This window comes from Phalacrocorax carbo, chromosome 2 (genome assembly GCF_963921805.1).
Source record: "Phalacrocorax carbo chromosome 2, bPhaCar2.1, whole genome shotgun sequence".
In the NCBI taxonomy this organism is placed as follows: domain Eukaryota; kingdom Metazoa; phylum Chordata; class Aves; order Suliformes; family Phalacrocoracidae; genus Phalacrocorax; species Phalacrocorax carbo.
Window position 1 is genome coordinate 91,867,583 of NC_087514.1, and position 19,978 is coordinate 91,887,560.

At 42.4% G+C, this 19,978-nt stretch overlaps 2 protein-coding genes across 2 annotated transcripts; both read left to right on the forward strand.

Annotated features, from left to right (window-relative positions):
• Positions 1-492: 492 nt before the first annotated feature.
• Positions 493-7,872, forward strand: LOC104040261 (serpin B10). Its single transcript, XM_009509316.2, has 7 exons — positions 493-660; positions 1,942-2,055; positions 3,710-3,844; positions 4,365-4,482; positions 4,846-4,988; positions 5,580-5,735; positions 7,247-7,872. Exons 1-7 carry the CDS (start codon positions 493-495, stop codon positions 7,649-7,651), a joined length of 1,239 nt encoding a protein of 412 aa, XP_009507611.1. The 3' UTR covers positions 7,652-7,872.
• A 2,691-nt stretch (positions 7,873-10,563) lies between these two features.
• Positions 10,564-18,832, forward strand: LOC104039301 (heterochromatin-associated protein MENT). Its single transcript, XM_009509319.2, has 8 exons — positions 10,564-10,674; positions 11,991-12,167; positions 13,092-13,178; positions 13,573-13,710; positions 14,243-14,360; positions 15,075-15,217; positions 16,313-16,480; positions 17,567-18,832. Exons 2-8 carry the CDS (start codon positions 12,000-12,002, stop codon positions 17,972-17,974), a joined length of 1,230 nt encoding a protein of 409 aa, XP_009507614.2. The 5' UTR covers positions 10,564-10,674; positions 11,991-11,999; the 3' UTR covers positions 17,975-18,832.
• The last annotated feature ends 1,146 nt before the right edge of the window (positions 18,833-19,978 follow it).

A 19,978-nucleotide genomic window follows, 5' to 3' on the forward strand; every position in this document is an offset into this window, starting at 1 on the left:
GCATTGGAAATAGTATTTTGCCCTGTCCTAAAGCTACAGTTTGACTGTTACTGTTACCAGGGTATTCATTCACTACAGTGATGAGCATCAAAAGGCTCTTGCACAAATCAAAGCATGAAAGATGTCATAAGAGACAGTCTCTCAGTATCCTCTAGCCCAGGCACTGGCAAGTAACATTATCAACTGCCACTCCAAGATGCTGTAAATCACAGTGCAGTAGATGTCCTGGTGAAGAAATACAAAACAAGATTGGAGGCTGGTTTTCCCCTAACCCAAATGATAGCTAGTGTCATCAGTGAAACAGGACATGCTATACTTTATATGACGTTATAATTGTTAATCCGCCTCATTCTTCATATAGATGAATACTACTGGAAAGATTTTAAAACACAAAAGAAACTTCAAAAAATGAAGAGAAACTTGCAGGCACATAGTCATACTTAGTGGTTCGCTAATAGCATCTTTTGTCCCTTTCTGTGCAGGTTAAGAACAATGGAAGCTTTGAATAAGGCAAACACAAGCTTTGCTCTCGACTTTTTCAAACATGAGTGTCAGGAAGATGGTGACAAGAATATTTTGTTCTCCCCTTTGAGTATTTCATCTGCCCTGGCTACTGTTTATTTGGGAGCCAAAGGTAACACTGCAGATCAGATGGCAAAGGTGAGTCTGGGCCTCAAAAGGTAGTTATCTGAAAGGGTTGATCTCTTGGAATAACATCCTCGATGCAAGAAATATATTATGATGGAACAGAGTAAAGCCATAAGCAGAAAAATTACTCTAATCAAAACACTATGCATGTATATGTCAGCTGCTGTCTCATCCCTGATGTTCGCTGCAATGAATAGCCCAGTCCTCCACTTGTGCGGGTCAAAGAAATAGTCTACTCTAGTCTCAGGAAACAGGCCCCTTGTTGGGCACTGGTGACTTTGTCTCCTTTTAAATGTCACCAGCAGAAATAAGGGATCTTTATCCCAAAGCTCACTAATTTGAGCACTCACCAGGGAGTGGAATACTTGGATTCTCCTCCTACTTTGCCACAGTCAATTCCCATCTCATATCCCATCTCTTTGGAAAAGAACCCCCACAAAAAGACTCTCCCCTATAGCTATTAAAAGTTTTGCACTTTGCTAAACATAAATCCAGGTCCACAAAATCAGAGAAGAAATGCTACAACCCTTTCTTTGGGGTATGTGTTTTACAGGCAAAATCACTTACCAAAATCCCTAAGTCGTACCTGTGCAAATTTCATAGCCTCAGCAGGCAGTAGTGAAAACAGCCCCAGTGCACAGTTACCCACCTCTTACCATAAGAGGTGAGGCTTGTGACTTTGCATCTGCTAAAACAGAAGGAGTTGTCCCATCTGCAATGGCAGTGGTGTAACTCCTGATTTACAGGACAAAGGAGGCCAGCAGGGTAACAAAGGAAGGAGTGATCTGCTAGGAAGAAGGGAAAAGAAAAAAAAGGCATAGCTCTTCAGAAAAATGTTCCAAGGTTGGCCGCACCCCTTTGTAGCCTGGGTAAGGTGCATATGCCCAGAGCAAGGTATTTAAGGCCTGAAACTGCCCTCATTGGTTTCATGCTTTCTGACACATAGCAGCGCTCCATTTAGATTTCTGCTTTGATAGTCTCCAACTGGAGGTAACTGGCTCTTCCCAGGTATTAACTGGTCAGCCCAGGGCATAACTCAAAGCAGGCAGATTCCTCTAGAAAGGCCAGTTACATGAGAGTCTTGCCCTGCAACCCTCAGCTTATGTGCTCATGCCATTTCATAGACATGGGCCTCAAGGCCTAACCAAAGATTTCATATTCAGTCAGGTCTGAACACAAGAATAAAATCCAAGTTTAATTCTCTTCATCACCAGTCCCATGACATCACTGAAAGATTTTATTGACACAGCAAATTTTCTACCATTGTATTTATTATTGCTTTTTCCACTGTAGGTACTTCACTTTAACAAAGCTGAAGGAGCCAGAAATGTCACCACAACCTTAAAAATGCAAGTGTATTCCAGAACAGAAGAGTGTCTGTCAAATCATTGTGCCTGTTTCCAGAAGGTATCTTGCCAAGACTAGTGGTCAAGCTATGGCCATGGTCACACCTCCTCTTGCTTGTATTTTCCTTCCACATTTGCATTTGCCTTCCTCAGATGCTGTGTACACAATTAACTGGTACAGCATCCTGTGATACCTTCATATAATGCAATACTTATTACATGCTTCCCCTTTTTAGGCAGAATTGCAAAAACTAACCTCAAATTTGCAAAACTTAAAATGTAATGTTACCATTCTCTGTCAATGTCTCTCTTGATCTTTTTCCTTTAGCTTTGAGGAGAGATTTCTTTCTCAAATTATTACTGCTCAATAGCTAGCTATTTAGCAAAAACATGTCCTTTGAACAGGCATGGTCCCTACCTCAGAGATCTAATCACAAGAACAGAGCTGTCCTCCCACATATTTGATTGCAGCATCAAGACAACAAAAAACAGAGTATTAACTTTTCTGGCTACCTATGCTTGGTAGGTAGCCTTCTTCAGAAATTAGTCTCCATTTCAGTTGACTAGTTAACAAAGTAAATTGACATGATGGAATTTCCCAAGCTAGATCAGTTGTTTGCAATAAATCTTAAGAGGAGTGGAAATCATTATATTCCTGAGATATTTCTTTGACATACTGGCAGGCATCTTGTACCAAAGTATACATAATTTAAGATAGCAGAAAAGTACAGAAAAGCAAACGTAATCCCTCTGAGTCAGTAAAGGCAAGTTTTCCTCACTGACAATTCAACCATGGTGCTGTCAACCTCTTATCCCTGCTCTTTCCCATCATCCTTATTCTTTGGGGGAGTGAGCCATTCCCTGTAGGCTGCCCACAAAGCCCCAGTGGCTGCAGGTTCTGATAAATGGGAAGTTGGATCTGCATTCCACAGCTAAACCCTATGGCAGGAAGACTTATTTTAGGGGCTATGTCAACAACTCATTTGCACTGCATAAACAGGAGAGGGATTGTTCCTCATGAGCAATGGTTCTCTGAATTGTAAGAATTACAGAGCGCTGTGGGTAGGGCAGAGGGACTGCTCTAACATTTAGAAATTTAAGTGCCTGTTCATGCTTCTGATTCTAATGTAATGAGAAGACGAACACAGCACAGAACTTTAATTTACTAATTCACAGCTTAACTTCCTTGAGCTCATTTGAGAGTTTGAGCCCACATTCATTTAACCCTCTTACTTCAAGGTTATGAATTTACTGCCATTACTGCAACATTAAAAATTTTACAGAATATTAACATTAGGAGCAAGGTGACAAAATTTAGGGGGAAACTTTCCACACACTCAATTCTCATAAATGAAAGGAGTCACACAGCCAAATCTCCATGCATTGTTTAACAATTACATTCTGTCTCTCACTCTCTGGGTATTCTTAAGTTTCACAATCTCCACTTAGTAACCCTTAAATGTTTTACATAGTTCAGGCTCTTTCTACCTGCATTCTAACACTCTTACAGTGCCTATGCCATGTCTGCAACTTTTATTACTTTCAAGCGATTCTTTCGATAGCTGCCTGGTTTAGAACACCTCTTGTGCTGCAATACAGGTAACAGATCAGCTCAATAGAAATAGTTTACATGCAGCTGCACGGAGGAAGAAATTAGAAATTTTGAACTATTTAACACAAAGCAGATGAGTTACTTTTTTCTCCTTTTCTCCAAGACAGAAATTGGCAAATCGGGCAATATACATACTGGGTTTAACGCACTCAACTTTGAAATCAACCAACCCACTAAAAATTACCTGCTTAAAAGTGTCAACTGGTTATATGGAGAAAAAACATTGCCTTTCAGTAAGGTATGTAGGCCGTTTATTCAGATTATGTAGTGCCATTCAACCTTTATGATCTACCTATGACAACGTACCATAATCTATATGCTTTCAAATATTTTCACTACATCTGCAAATCGTAGAATCACAGAATGTCCTGAGTTGGAAGGGACCCAAAAGGATCATCAAGTCCAACTCCTTTCCCTGCACAGGACAACCCCAAATTCACACAACTCTGAGGGCACTGTCATCATGTGGTTACCCTCAACATAAATATTTTCTATGACACTCTTTACAAGACATTGGACACTAAAATTTTAGTTTTATGGAATGTGTATCTAATTTCAGGGTGATTTGCAGATGTGGTTAGGTTCAAAGGTTTAAATGTAGTATTTCCACTAAAAAATGCTTTGTTCCTTTGACAAAGTACTGTGCTGGTAGTCTATGTCATTTTTATAATATTTTCTCTCTATTTGGCTGAAGTTATTTATTAGCATTCATACTGGCAGGCAACAAACATAAGACAACCATCTCTCTTGCACTGCAGGAGTACTTACAGTTATCCAAGAAATACTACAATGCAGAGCCACAATCAGTGGATTTTGTGGGAGCAGCAGACGAAATCAGGAGAGAGATCAATTCCACAGTTGAACACCAGACTGAAGGTAAGTTCCTGCCTCTCCTCTCCCAATTCAAAAAGAATCCATTTTGGCATTGAACAAAGCCTCTGTACCCAAGGGACCAAAGGCAGGTAAACAATTCTCCTCAGAAAGGTAAATGAGATCAGTTTTCCTAAAGCAGCGTCCACTGACAAGCCCTTACTAAAATTAGTGTCCTCCATCTAAGCACGTGAGGAATGTGCCTTACTCTTCACTGTAAATCAAGGTTACTCCAGTAATCACTTACCTGCAAGTAATCTCAGGATAGAAGCATGCTATATCAGCACTTAAAATTCCCCTGGTCTATATCTGCAGAAATTGTGCCAACACTTACTCTGAAACAGTAAAACTGCCTTTTGTTTCCTCTAGGTAAAATCCAAAATCTGCTGCCTCCTGGATCTGTAGATTCGCTCACCAGACTAGTCCTGATAAATGCACTCTACTTCAAAGGAAACTGGGCAACAAAGTTCGAAGCTGAAGCTACCAGGCAAAGGCCTTTCAGAATAAACGCGGTATGGGGATATACTTACTAGTATGTCTGTAGTATATACTAGACTGCAGCTGGAAAAAGCAATGAAAAAGATGAGGGAGAGAAATTCCTGTCAGTCTTTAAACCCACATGAAGTCCAGCATGAAAGTTATTTCATTTAATTCATGCAGTGTATTTCCTTCACCACATCTTCAGCACGAAGACATGACACACATACTAGCACCTGAGCCGCAAGTAGAATTGTTAGAAGCTCACTTGAAACAAGCTCTGTTCTTTGAAGACAGGGAAAACAAAGAGGTGAACAAAACTGTATGGGCTAGTTCTTTACATTTTCATTTTTAACCATATCACAAATCCGAGTGAAATACAGCTTCCTGTAATAGGCGTCATCTGAGACAGCTTAGATAACCTGCCTAGCCTCCAAATGCCTTTCCAGAAGACCAGAGGTCCTCTGTAGATCCCATGCCCTACCACTTAGAGCCAGAAGGATGTCTCAGACACACTGGGCAGCTTGTACAGTAAATAAAATAAACTTCCACTGTGCTACTTTAACTCAGTTCTTTACTGTTCAGTCAGAGTACAAATGGCAAACATCGAATTTGATTTCTTGCAGCATACAACTAAATCTGTGCCAATGATGTACTTGAGTGATAAATTTAATTGGACCTACGCAGAGTCAGCCCAGACGGATGTTCTTGAGCTTCCATATGTCAATAATGACCTCAGCATGTTTATTCTGCTACCAAGTGACATCACTGGCCTAAGAAAGGTAAAGAAACTGTCACGGTTTTGGCTGGTATAGAGTTAATTTTCTTCACTGTAGCTGGTATAGTGTATTTTGGATTGAGCATGAAAATAATGTTGATAACACACTGATGGTTTAGGTGTTGCTAAGTAGGTGCTAAGTGTCCCTAAGTAGTGCTTATACAGTCAAGCCCTTTTCCAGCTTCCCATGCTCTGCCAGGGGCACAAGAAGCTGGGAGGGGAGGGGGCACAGCCAAGACAGCTGATCCAAACTGGCCAGAGGGATATTCCATATCATATGACATCATGCCCAGTATATTAACTGGGGGGAGTTGGCCAGGGGCAATCGTGGCTTGGGGACTGGCAGTGTCTGTTGGTGGGTGGTGAGCGGTTGCATCACTTTTTGTTTGGTTGGGTTTTTAATCCCCCCATCTCTCCCCCCCTTTCTCTCTCTCATTATTATCCTTTTCATTTCATTATTACTGTTATTACTGTTTTACTTTAATTATTAAACCATTCTTATCTCAACCCATGAATTTTTTTACTTTTGCTCTTCTGATTCTCTCCCCAGTCCCACTGGGGTGAGGGGAGTGAGCGAGCGGCTGCGTGGTGCTTAGTTGCTGACTGGGGCTAAACAACAGCAACTGAAAACATAAATCATGTGAAAAAATAGGACTGTCATTATTTACTTATTTTATGTGTGTGTGAGGTAAAAGACCAGCAGTCTGCTGTCATGTTTCTAGGGACGAGGGTACTGATCAGGCTCAAGGAAAAGCAAATCCCAGACTTGGTCTAGCACTGTGAATTTGAACCTATTTGAGCTCAGACTAGATTTCTTACTCTTGGCAGCTGGCACGTCTGTGGTTCCTAATGTTGATCAGTCCTGGAGATACGTAATCCAAACCCTACAAGACTGGCTCTTCTTCCAGCTGAACAAATACGAGGACAGAAAGCCAGTCCTGCTGAGATTCACACTATCAATTCAGATATGATTTCATTCCAAAAAAAAACCCCCACAAATTGGACTTACTTTCCAGGAAGTCCAGAGCCAATACATATGGACACTGCCACCTTCTGTAAAGAGACGGATCCTGTCTTCAGATCATAAACTTTTACTAAATTTTTGTTCATGTTAGCGAGTGCTCTCTTCAGTAAATTCTAAAATGTAGGGAAGACAGAAATGTCAACAGCAAATCAAGCAGATTATCATTACTTGACACTGATGTTTTTGTTCTACAACTACTTAACCCTGCTATATTCGCTGACAGATACTGAGAACAGTTCAAATACTGCATTGACCTACTGTAAAGCAACATACCCCTTTAGTAAAAAAGATCTCAAATTGCTTTTTCACTACTGGTTGTTTTGTTTGGTGGTTGGTGCTTTGTTTTGGGTTTGTTGGTTTGGTTTTTTTTTTTTTTGTACTCTTATAACACCTTGAAAATTTCTTCATTTAAGAAAAGAAAAGAAATAGCCCCTAGGGCACAGGTTTTTGAAGACTCTCTAATTTTCTGGTTCTCTTTTTACTAACTGCAGCTAGAAAGAGAATTAACTTTTGAAAACTTGTCTGCATGGACCAGCCCAGAACTAATGGACAAAATGAAGGTGGAGGTTTATCTGCCCAGGTTCACATTAGAAGAGAAATACAGCCTCAAATCAACCTTGAGCAAGATGGGGATACAAGATGCCTTCACTGAAGGCCAAGCTGATTTCACAGGAATGTCAGAGAATGGTGAGCTGGTTTTGTCACAAGTTTTTCACAAGTGCTATCTGGAAGTCAATGAAGAAGGCACAGAGGCAGCAGCTGCCAGTTCAGCGGCATTGGCATCACGAAGTCTTGGTGCTACTGTTATTTTTGTAGCAGATCACCCTTTCCTCTTCTTTATCAGACACAACCAGACCAAGAGTATCCTCTTCTTGGGAAGGTTCTCTTCCCCCTAGAAATTTGACCTTCCTAAACAGGCCCTCACAACAACAATAATGAACAAAACATACACCATGAAGAGCATCTCAATAGTCTGTGCACTACTACCTTCTCCTGTACTGTTGACAAATCCCTCAATGTTAGAAAAAAGCACATATTAAAATTAACCTGGAATTCAAGCCTCTGGCTCATTTTCCTAGCCAAAGAACCCCAAAGTGGTTAGCACTACACTGTAAGTACCAAACTGTGCACAGAACAACATCGATACGTCTTTTCAGTGCTTTCTGAACCAGAACTGACCCAACGCAGAACAGACTAAGTTGACCTAAAGTAGTAATTCCCAACACAGCGCTTTGGTAAATGAGAACAAAATAAACAGGAAAAACTCCTTCCTGCAGAATGCTGCTGCATCTCCGTTGGTTTCAGCTTGCTACACTGGTTACCCCAGGAGGGCTACCTCACCCACATACTCGTCAGTTTTATACCAACTTTTCAGCCTGGCACAGCTGGTAATGAAATAAACCTGAAAAATCTTCTGTGCTCCTGATACTGGTGCTTCTTTTGTGCATGCAAAGGGGCTGACACATGTACTTTGTAACCTCTACCCCACAGCAACTGGAAAATGTTGAATGACAATATGGAATTGGAGGAAAATAAAACGTATGTGCCTTGAAACCTTCTACTTTGTAACCTTTCATGCATTCAACACTGTTGCCAGACCAGCACTGCACTGCTTTACTCTTTATTTTGCTTTGTCACTTATTTCACTGGTTTGGGGCAAGATCAAACTGGAGAATCAAGCTTGTGATAATAACTCCCTATGTGCCTTTTGGAAGATTACATGCAAATCCCCCAGTACATGTTTTCTCCTGTCACGGCTCTTTCTCCTAAGGAGAAGAGTGTCCTAATCAGGCACGCACATTTGCAGAGGATGCTCCTAACTCTCTGAATTCAGAAGGGAGAGCAAAGGACTGGGTCTCCTACAGGACTTGCACACACCACCAGCATCTTACTAGAAATATCTCTTGGTGGGACAGCAGGACTCCTTTTTCCTGAGAGAAGACTGGTGACTGTCACTGAGTCCTTTCTATTTTCTTCCATGGGACCAACAGCTCCCAGGGTCCCTTCCAGCTCTGCTTCCCAAATGGGAAGGAGTACAGGAAAAGTGTTGTGAAGCGCGTGCTTTATTGTATCCTGTACAACCTCAAGAGCACTGCCTTCTGTGTGACTCAGTTGTGAAGCATGACACAGGATCCCTGTGCATTCAGGTGCAATTCCGCCAGGTCCTGCTTCACCTAATGCAAGGGCTTCGTGTCCCCATGGCCCAGCCCCTTAAGCACTTCCTGGAGTGCCACAGGAATAAAGACAGGCAAGCCACACCTGGGAGGCCTAGGAGGAATAAAACTGTAACAACACGCACCCAAACTCACTCACAGGCCTTTAAAGCCAATGGAAATATTGAGTCACCTGTTCTCTCTCCTTCAGCTATTTTAAGCATGATTGCAAAGGTCACAGAGTTAATGCCCTCTTGGCAGGGCCAGAGCATCACTAAGTGTTAATGGCCACAGCACCAGAAGGGTGAGTTGCACATTAAGGAACAACCTTTGCCCAGGGTGAGCAGCACAGCACTGGAGAAGGCTGCCCAGAAAAGTTGGGGAATCTCCAGCCTCGGAAGGGCTATGTCTGACCTCCTCTACTGATGGCCCTGCTTCAAGCAGGAGGCTTACCTCTGGATGCCCCTTTCAATTAACACGTGTGATTTTCTCTCTCTTGTCAACAGCCATTCTGCCTTGTTGCCTCTCTTTCTCATTTTGCCTGGCATCCTTGCATCCTGACTAGCAAAGGGAGCTAGCTTGCTCACTCTCAGTGTACCCTTGTGGACCTTGGAGCCTCCTGGCTTGGGCTTTCCCACCACCTAACCATCAGCTGACCTCTCTCCTATCCTGATTTCTTGAGGACTTACTCATCAAACTAAAACCAACACTTGTTTAATTCCTGGCATTTCTTCACTGCCTTGCACAACATTGATTTCTGCCACTTTTTAGAAGACTTGACCCGCTCTGTTCCTGTAATCGGCTTGCAGCAAAACACTTAGCACAAAATAGTTTCCTTCCGTTCCTCCATCCCCCTTCCCCTGTCCCCCAGGGTCTTACAGTTGTTGCCACCATCTTCTCCTTCTTCCACTACCCAACAGCAGCCCGCCTCTCTTCTGGGTCTGCAGAGCGACAGCTACTGTGCCATGTTTGCCCCAGTCATATTTCTTCACTCCATCCTTGCTTGAGCCCTCCCAGTGGGGTTCTTTCACTCCTTGCCCTCTTTCATGACATGCAAGCACTGTTAACTCAGTGTTTTGCAGTGTTTCTTTCAAATGATTCCCAGCCATGGTTGCAATGAGATTTCTTCACCAACACAACCAGTGGGATGTCCATCCCTTACACTGAATGGTCCTTCATGGCTTTGCCTCTGCCTGTGTTCCTAAAGATCAGCAATCTGAAGCTGGGCTCCCAGCATCTAATTCAATCACTAAGCTTGACGTTTTATGCTGACACACCGCATTTGAAAACCAAGAGTCACAGCTGCACAAAACCAGAGAGGAGAATCAGGCCTACAGTATCTGCTTACATCCAGAAGCCAAAATGAAGCATTCTAGCTGTGTAACATTTCTACTACTTGTTTATTTTAAACACCAGGCCAGTTGTCTCCACAACACCAGAAGACCACTGGAATGGGTAAACTGTTCTGCTATCCTGTCAGTAGGCTACTGTGGTGTAACAACAGAGCCGAGATTTTAATTCCATTGTTCTTCTGAAATGTCTGAAACCGAAAAGTGACAAGGTCAACAAGGAGGACAAAATTACACAAGATCTATTGGGGATTTGGTAGAAAGGAACTTTGGCTAGGCGGAAACAACCTGGATGTAAGGCAGAAGGAAAGGGAGGTGCAAGCAGCACTCTATTTCTACACTTATTCATTGCTTAACACACAAACACAGAACCTGACTGAGGACAAGACCTAAGTCTTCTCTCTCACAGGATCACAGGTAAATATTTAAACCAATTTAAGAAACTTTTCTGATGCTTTTAAGAAGTGGTCTGTGTCTTGCATGACTGCATATGTAAATTATAATATACCAGTATTATAGTGCATTATTCTTGCCTCATGTTTTTCCAGATGTCAGCCCTTAGAGAAAATAAATCTGTGAGGCTAAGGAAAAATGATAATTTGGGGCAGAACTGATCACAGGAAGGAAAGTTTTCTTAGGGCAGTAACTTATTAATTAAAACCTTCAGTTTGATAAAGGAGTCCCATACTTCAGGTGAAGAAGAGGCCATTTGCATTCTGCAAAGGCACAGCACTGCACATTATCAGGCCACAGACTCAGAGAAGTATTCATTAGCAGAAAAAAGGAGAAATTTCCATCCAGATGCTCTCTGGGTGTGTTCTCCAAGGAAAGAAAAATCTCTCTGTGGTGCAGATTTGGTACTGACTGTTAGAAGAACTGTAGTCATTTGGCAATCAGACACTTGATAAATACCTGTAGACTTCAGAGATTGCCCTGCAATTTCTGTAGCTCCATTCCATAGATATAAAGCTTAATAATAGTAATAATAACAACAGCAACAACACTTCTGGTCTCTTGACTGGAAAACAACATGAGGCAGGTACTACTGGGCAGATATCTTAAAGTCTGGAATACTCATAACCTCAAGAAATCTGCCTGTTTCTGGGGAAAATAAAATTGTTGGAACACATGGAAGGGGTGGTAGGCACACATCGTGAAAGAAACTCCATCAATCTAAAAGTAAATAACAGCTTTGCTGTTTGTGATACTTCTCAGAGTAGGTAGCTGGCCCAGAAAAGCATGAGAGCCTAAGAATTACGCCTAAATTCTTTCAGTATCAGCTCTCAATTCTATATAGATCCAAAATGAAGTAGTGGGAAACTCAGGCCTGTTGTGAACCTATGTACTAATACTGCATTTCAGTTCCCCTGGGAACATTACTTCGACAAATCATTAATTAAAGGCAAAAAGGAAGAAAAATACACAGGTTACAAATCTGCACATTTTTGAAAACCAAAGGCAGAAAGAATCACAAAGAAAACTGCAGCTGTATAAAAGGTGACATATGTTGAATTATAGGAAAATATTATCTAGATAATGAAACACCTAAAAGAAATTGCTGCTCCTAAAAGGTGGCAAAGAGTAAGTGTGGAAGATAAAACATACAACTAGGCTGTTAGTTTTAGTGGGTGCCAATGCATCGTGTTGTACATGTAACATTTCTTACTAAAATGCACTGTGTACATAATTTTAAACATTCAAATAGTACAAATCTGTGTGTTGCCTCTCTCCAGGTTGTAACAATGGAACTGGTCTCAACGTCAGTTGGCAAGTTTACAGTTGATCTTTTCAACAGGCTGAATGAGGCCAACAAGGGCAAAAACATTTTCTTTTCCCCTTGGAGCATATCATCTGCCCTGGCTCTGATGTACCTGGGTGCAAAAGGCAATACAGCCACAGAGATGGCAGAGGTAGGTTGCTCCATGAAGCATACAACCCATACAATACCTGGCTCCTGTATTGGCTGCAAAATTTAGTGTTAGATAGAACAACTTGCCACCACAATGACAAGGAACCAAGGCAGACCAGAGAATGTAACAAGCGAATTCTAAATTTTATTCATTTCATAGCAGGTCACCCACTTGACCACCAAGAGAAATTGCCCCATGGGTATCACATGACGAGCAGAGGTTCTCTGAACCTGACTTCTTCTAAATTATTCTACAACTTTTGTTTTATCCTGTGATTCTGTCACACATGGAATATTCCCTCTGAGAAGCAAACAGCTGATGTCAGTAGCTCTTAATTAATTGGCAGGAGGCTTGCAGATCCCAGCACCCTCCCTCTCTCCCCTGGCCAGGATGCATCCTTCTATCTTGATTTATGCTTTCCTAAACAACTGCCTGGAAATCCAGCAGGAAAACAGGAAGGACTCTGGTATCTCCACAGCCCCTGACACAGTCCTTCCTAATGCCACAGGGGCACACTGCCAGCTCAAAGGGAGCTGTGGCGCTCAGCACTGCCCAGCACTCCCCAGGGCACCACACTCCTGTTCAGATGCCTTTGTACCGTTACTATGGGGACAACCATTTGGGTTTGCACAAACTCATTGCTATTGCTGAGAGCAACAGCTGTGGAAGGGAGTTCAGCCTTGCAACGCGCAGCCAGGAGCGCTGTGTCGGTGCCGTGGGATGGGGACAATGCTACTGCATTGCTACTCTGTGGGATTTACGTATACTGCAGCTTCAGCATCCCTTTGATTAGTCACCCAAGCAGCAGACAGCACAGTGAGTTATCACGGGGAGCAAAACAAGACAACCATTTGATCCCCATTTGGCTTTAAGCCACACCAGTCCTTCATGCCTATTTCTTACCTTTGGAAACTCTGCTTGCAGGTTCTTTATTTCACTCAAGCAGCAGGACATGAAGGCTCTTCTTCTCCAGCCAGACCTTCTCGGGGGAGACCAAAGAGAAGAAAAATGGTATCTATTAGAACTTAAATCCCAAGATAAAGAATCTCCAGAATCAAAATGTCCAGATACAGCTTTAGAAGTCCCGTATTTCTTGTCTGCACCCCTCCTTAAAGTACAAACCCCAACATACTTCACAACAGGTTCAAGTTCAGTCCCTTTCACTCACTCAGACCCTGAGAAGCATGGAAGAACAAGTCACTGGGATAGCATGGAAGGTTTGCCGTATGGCAAATCAGTTAATCCAGTCACAAACAGAGCCCTTCAAATAGCAGCGATGGTAAACTGGGAAAAATAAAAAGTATGAGACAGGAACCTAAATGCCTCTCCCACATACATCACTTGGCATGTTTGGAAAAGTTCATGCAAAAATGCAATTGCTGAATGTATGATTTCTCTTTCCAAGGATCCTGAGTACAAGGAAGCTGAAGATATCCATTCTGGCTTCAAAGAGCTCCTGACTGTCATCAACAAACCCAGAAGCACTTACGAGCTGAGCACTGCCAACCGCATTTACGTGGAAAAAACCTTCCCATTATTGTCAGTAAGTTAAATCTCAGAGAGGAGTAAGAAAAGGTGCAAAAAACATTTCTTATTTTAATTATTTGACATTAATAGAACAGCTTTGAAAGTTGACCCTGAACATTGCCAATGAAGAGCCCTGGATTCCAGTGATAAACTTAACTGGAAAATACCAGTTGGTATGCTCATGGTATTTAAGGGTGCATTGCCCTTTAACTGTAGTGTAGGGATTCCTTTTCATGCAATACGGCTCTATTATTGGAACCCCCAATATATACAATTGTAAATGAGACATTAAAATAAAAGCATCCATGGGACGTGCACAGCCTTCCTCGCTTGTACAAATAAAAGTGGGAACAAAAGAAGGGAATTTTCTGTCCTTTGGTTATTCCTTAACTGTTAACTCACAGTCCAACAGAGAGTAACAAGCAAGATCCTGCAGTCCTCTAGGCCCAAGAAGCTACCAAAGTGTCCAAGAGCTAACAACTTCCCCTTGGGACTGAAAAAGCCACTACAGAACAGAACTTTTTTTTTTCTCTCTCTCTATTTTGCAGACATACTTACAGCTCAGTAAGAAGTACTACAAAGCAGAGCCGCAGAAGGTTAACTTTAGGGCAGCAGCAGAACAAGCCATGCAGGAAATCAATGCTTGGGTTGAAAAACAAACTAAGGGTAAGCTGAGCTCAACCCCAACATCTTTCCTCTCCTAGTAAGTCAACCTGCCGTTTCCTTTGGGCAGGTGCCCTTGCCTCCCCACGTACTACTGCAGCAGCCAGGTCATGCCTCCCGATGTGGACAGTGAGCAGAGATGCAGTGGGAGGACAGAGAAAGAGCAGCACAGTTAAGCAGCTTCAAATACCTGATCCAGACCTCAGTGAGCTCCCTGGGGAGCCTCCTGTCAACTCCACTGTGCTCTGCATCAGCTGGTCCTCAAGAACAACTGCTGCTCTGGCACTGCACCCATGCACCACAGGCAGAGCAGACAGAGGGGAGAAACAACTCTGCCTACTAGTGTGCTCCAAGGCGGGTGGGGATGCCTACCTAGCTGTACCATCCTGCACTGGCCAGAGGTGCTGTCCTCCTTTTACCTGGCATAACCATCTGGCGAGGCAGTATATGGTGTTCTGCTTCTAGCTGCTTGCCATGAAGCTGTGACATTTTCTGGGGAAGGAGTCAATCCCTGTCAGCTAGCCAGGAGAACCAGGGAGCAAACAGCTTTGGAAACTGTAAACAAACTAACTGATCTATGTCAGGGGAGTATTTTAGGGAGAAGGGCACTAAGGCATGGACTTTTTCACTAAGGAGTTGAATTGAGAGAAGAAACAATCAAAACATGTCCTCACTGTGCTACACTGGACTGAAACTTGGCTCTTCTTATTTCAATAGGCAAAATCAAAGATCTTCTGAGAGCAGGAGATGTGACATACACCACCAAACTGATTCTGGTAAATGCCATCTACTTCAAGGCAGAATGGAACACAAAATTTAAGGCAGAATTTACACAACTGCAACCCTTCCGACTGAGCAAGGTAAGCTCCTCCGGTATCCTTTTTTCTGTAAACAGCCTGGTGACAACAGCTACTTCTGAAATCTTTCCATTTTGTAAGTCTTTTAGGTATCCCTGTGGTAACTAGACTCTCTGTGAAAAGCTGGTTACAGCAAAACGTGTCAGTGCTCAGCTCACTACAACATTAAGACGCTGCCCAGATAAATGTTCAGGAGCTCCAGATAACAGCTACTATTTCCAAAAGCAGTAGAGTCACTTAAGATCTTTTTGTAAAACAGTGCTAAAAGGGCTAGATTGTAAAAACATGATTTTGAGAGTCCAAGTTTCATGGACAGGACCTACATGCCATGTCATGGGTGAGTATGGTACCCAGGCCTCTGTGCTGTGCAGCCTAGCAAGGCGCAAACATACTTGCTCAAATACAGCTGCAGCAGGGTACCCTGAACTGGGGCATGATTGCGTGAGGCTAGAAGAAATGCTAATGGCATGTATCCAGAAGATATGTCAAAAAATTCACATCAAAAGCTCTGTGCCATTTCCACCACCTGTAGTTTCTGCCTTCTGCTTAGAACGTGTACATCGGCTGCTTCCCTGAACGAAGGGACGTTGGTGTTAAGAGAGGTTGCCAGGAACTCCCCTCATCATGAGCCCCTTTGCTCAGACATTAGCGTTATCTTCTGTTAAGGGTTATGACATAAAGAGCAATCAGCTAGTCACTTTTTATTGCCAGAGAGAGGGGAACACTAGAAAAACTGCACAACACTTGTCCTCCGAAAGCATAGCTGTTTCTCTGTCCCCCTAACCCTTGCAGAGATTTCTAACTCTCTTCCTCCCTCCTCTGTGGGCTGCTGTGCATGTCTTGGAGAGAACAGAATAATCAGTCAGTTCAGTCCCCAACAAAATGCTCTGGGACAAACACTGAGATAAGCATTATTGTCCAGACAAGAAAAGCTTTGGAAAACGAACGACAAATCACTGTTATAAAGGCTGCTTACAAAAGTTTCCTCTCCCTCCACTGCGCTGAGTCATCATCATCCTTCCTTTAAAGGAATGATTTCTTATTGTAAATACTTTACAGTCTCATCTACAGTAAACACTGTTAACAAATACTTTACAGAACAAGAGCAAGTCTGTGAAGATGATGTGGATGAGAGAAATGTTTCAGGTTCGCATCATGGAAAAAATGAATTTCAAAATCATTGAGTTGCCATATCTGAACTACGAACTCAGTATGTTCATCCTCCTTCCTGATGACATCAAAGACGGTACTACAGGTCTTGAACAGGTAAAAAACTATGCTGCATCCACTTTGTATCACCACCCACTCATTACAAAAAAAAAAAAAAAAAAAAAAGGGAGGGGCTGGCAACCGTATCTCCCCCGCTGAGGACATGGTGTTTGATCTCCATCTGCTGAATTAATTTCCTTTAATACCTATCTAATCCCAAGAACAGTCCTCCACACTGAGTGCCCTTAGTCTGGTAAGAACTGAAGACAGTCAACACCGTGCATAATCAGATGCTTAGCTCTTCAACAGCTGTGTGACTGACACCCAGCCCTACATGATCTGTAAGGGTTAAATCTCCCTTCACTGCACATTCAGGAGGGACAGCACTGCACAAGTAGTCACAGCCTGTTATCTTCCTGAAATAACAGACAACTCTTCTCCATGCCCTGGAAATCTTTTCACCGTCTTGTTCTTATTCTGTTTGCCCCACACACATTTGTTTGCTGTCTGTAAAACTAGGATTTTGGTGAGACTGCCTTTGCTACAGTAATGAGATCTGACACTGTAGTTACTACAATTGCAAGATAGTTAAATTCCTAGTGTCTATCATGTCAAGAATACCATTCATTGCTCCCCTCCATTTGATCTGAGCTGAACCCTGGTGACACAGTGCGCAGGACACAGAGTAGCAGGGAAAGATTTTGCTGGAAGAAGCTTGTTTTAAAATTGCCAGGGAAGTATGTGCAATATTAACACCTGTTTCTATGGAACTGGACCAAACCACCTGCCACACAGCTGGCAATCTCCAGCAATTTCCTTCACATCACGACTGAACTAAACGAGAGGCAAGAACTACTTCAGGGGGTGGCAGCTGCAGGTGTTGAGTGCCCTGGTTTTCTTTTGCAACGAGTTTGGCAGGGGTGGTGCTCAAAACCTTGCAGCATTAAGTCTCAAATATTTGTTGCACACCCTGCCTCCGATCATCAGTAAAACTACTTTATATTTCATGCTTTCAGCTAAATGTTAAATTCACCATTTAAGAACCCTTTAATTCATTAAATTGCCATGAAATTGATTAAGTCATAGCTAATTAATTGTTTTCTCCTTGCAAGCATCAAATTCCTTCTCTTTCTTAAACAATAGCTAGAAAGAGAACTGACGTATGAGAAGCTGTCCGAATGGACTGATTCCAAGAAGATGACCAAAACTCTTGTGGATCTGTACCTACCTAAGTTCAGAATGGAGGAAAGATATGAGCTTAACAATAGCCTGAGGAGCATGGGAATGCGCAGTGCCTTCAGCAGCACTGCTGATTTCACTGGAATGGCTGAGAAGGATGTGCTGATCTCTGGAGTTATTCACAAGTCTTTTGTTGCAGTTGACGAGGAAGGTACTGAGGCAGCTGCTGCTACTGCAATTATAAGTCTAACAAGTGCCAATGTTACGAATGTTCTGAAATTTAGGGTTGACCACCCTTTCCACTTCTTCATCAGACACAACAAATCCAAGAGCATCCTCTTTTTTGGTAGATTCTGCTCTCCCTCAGAATGAGTTATTACATGCTCCAAGGCAGCAACCAAGGTTCACTTTCAATGGAAAAATGTGAATTGCAGTGTTAAAAGCTCAACCTTAAGCCATGTAGCCACACGTGCTGAATGCATGTGTCTTTTTTTGATTCCCCCTTCAAGTAAGGCAGCACCCAGAGACAACCCCCCCAAAAAAAAATCCCTGAAAGAAAAACAAAAGGAACTTGTAGAAATCTGTATACTCACTTTCCTTCACTGGAAAAATCTGCATTTGCATTACAATGCAGTTTCCTTATGTTCATTTCAAATTTAAGGACTGTTGGAAATTAACAAAATTTAATACAAACCCTGAATAATCTCAAAATGCCCCTCACCTTCCCTGTCTCACCGCATGCATACAAACACATTACAGGCATTCTCTCCTCCCCTTGCAGCTTCATGAAGAAATTAGTTCAGCCTTCAACATTTAATCACTGACTTCCAACCACCTTGCATTTTTTCCTCATTTTTCTAAACTTTGTAGGTGAAGGTTGCTGGGCGTTCCAATCAGCAAAAATGCTAAGAAAACTATGAGCAACATGCTTCTTGCTACCTTTCATCGATATGCAATCTAAACCTTCCAGAATTCAAAAATGCTTCCTCTTTTTAATTTAACCTAGTTAGACCTGTTTCCTGGCTAATATCTGCACAGTTTCCTTGCTATCTGTGTCATTGATCAATGTATGATTTAGGTAATGATTTATGATGAATTATGCAATTGATGAGCGTATCTCAGCAAAGACAGTCATGGTATTGACAGAAACACCAGTGAGATTTTGACTGATGCTTTCATTCACAATTTTACCGTAATCTGCATTTAATCCAATAAACTAACTTGGAGTTGCGCTTGTGTTATTCAAGACACTGACTTACCTGGTTCTCTTAGAGCATCATGTAAGGTGCGCTGCTGGAGGACACTTCCATTCTTGCCATTCCAAACCAACCACCACATCACCCCAGCTGACAATGCTGACACAATTAGTGTATTATTTCCACCAGGCTTCAAACAGCCCTGAACAGCCATCGTTATCCAGCATGTTATCCTAGGGATTTACTAAACATACCAAATCAAATTAAACTCCAGGATAAGCAACTTTTTGCTCACTGAGTCAAGGCATTTGAACTTTTCTTTTTAAGCATTCGGTTTCCCATTTTTGACCACCGCTTATTGCACTATCGCCCCCCCGGGACCTGCTCAGGAAGCTTGTTCTCCTATCACAACACACTAAAAATAACAAGTCTGGCTAGAGCCTATAGCCCAGAAAAGCAGCTTCCAAACATCCCTTTTGCCCATGTACGATAGTGAACAAGCAATGCTGCGCTGGCAACATCAGCTCCCTCTGTTGGCTTGGGAGGGCAGCAGTTGTGCTTTTCTGCGGCCATGAGGAACAGCATAAAGTCTTGTAGCCATTCTGGTACTCAGTAAGCACATGTCAGAGAACATTATCTAAGGCAACAAGATTTGAATGCAGGAGGGACGTACTGTAAAAACATTTAATCTCTGCAAAATTCCACCTGTAATTACAACTCACTCCACCTCCACAAAAGGTATTCTATTTGGAAATACGTCTCCACCCACCAAAGTATACCTGCACCTTCTTCCCTGTACAAAGTACTGCTTCCAAAATCAGCACCCTCCCTTGCCTGTAACCTTCAGCTCAGGGTTCAGCTGTCTGTCATCCAGGACCTACGCTGGTTGAGCCCAGCTGTGTGTTATTGACTCAGCGTTACCAAGTAGTTTGTTGTTCAAGTGTGGAAAAGCACACAGGTGAAGGCTATGCAAAATAATAAAAGTACAAACAGAAAAGTTATTGTCAGGGTGGTATATTCAACATAGCAAGTCTTCAGGAGGAGAAACACTTGCATGAGGAGGTATGACATCTCAATTTTTTTAAAAAATATGATGAATTGGAAGACAATAATTAGCAATATCAAGGCTGAGCCTCTTCTAGGGAGCAACAAAGACCAGCCTCCCTCCACTTGAGTGACA

What these genes read in the sequence shown, in the direction of transcription:
- LOC104040261 (XM_009509316.2), top strand. Translation starts at nt 493, where the DNA reads ATGGAAGCTTTGAATAAGGCAAACACAAGCTTTGCTCTCGACTTTTTC. An exon ending in GGCCTTTCAGAATAAACGCG is followed by an intron (nt 4,989 to 5,579) that starts GTATGGGGATAT and finishes GATTTCTTGCAG; the next exon opens with CATACAACTAAATCTGTGCC. An exon ending in ACATCACTGGCCTAAGAAAG is followed by an intron (nt 5,736 to 7,246) that starts GTAAAGAAACTG and finishes TACTAACTGCAG; the next exon opens with CTAGAAAGAGAATTAACTTT.
- LOC104039301 (XM_009509319.2), top strand. Translation starts at nt 12,000, where the DNA reads ATGGAACTGGTCTCAACGTCAGTTGGCAAGTTTACAGTTGATCTTTTC. An exon ending in AACCCTTCCGACTGAGCAAG is followed by an intron (nt 15,218 to 16,312) that starts GTAAGCTCCTCC and finishes AATACTTTACAG; the next exon opens with AACAAGAGCAAGTCTGTGAA. An exon ending in GTACTACAGGTCTTGAACAG is followed by an intron (nt 16,481 to 17,566) that starts GTAAAAAACTAT and finishes CTTAAACAATAG; the next exon opens with CTAGAAAGAGAACTGACGTA.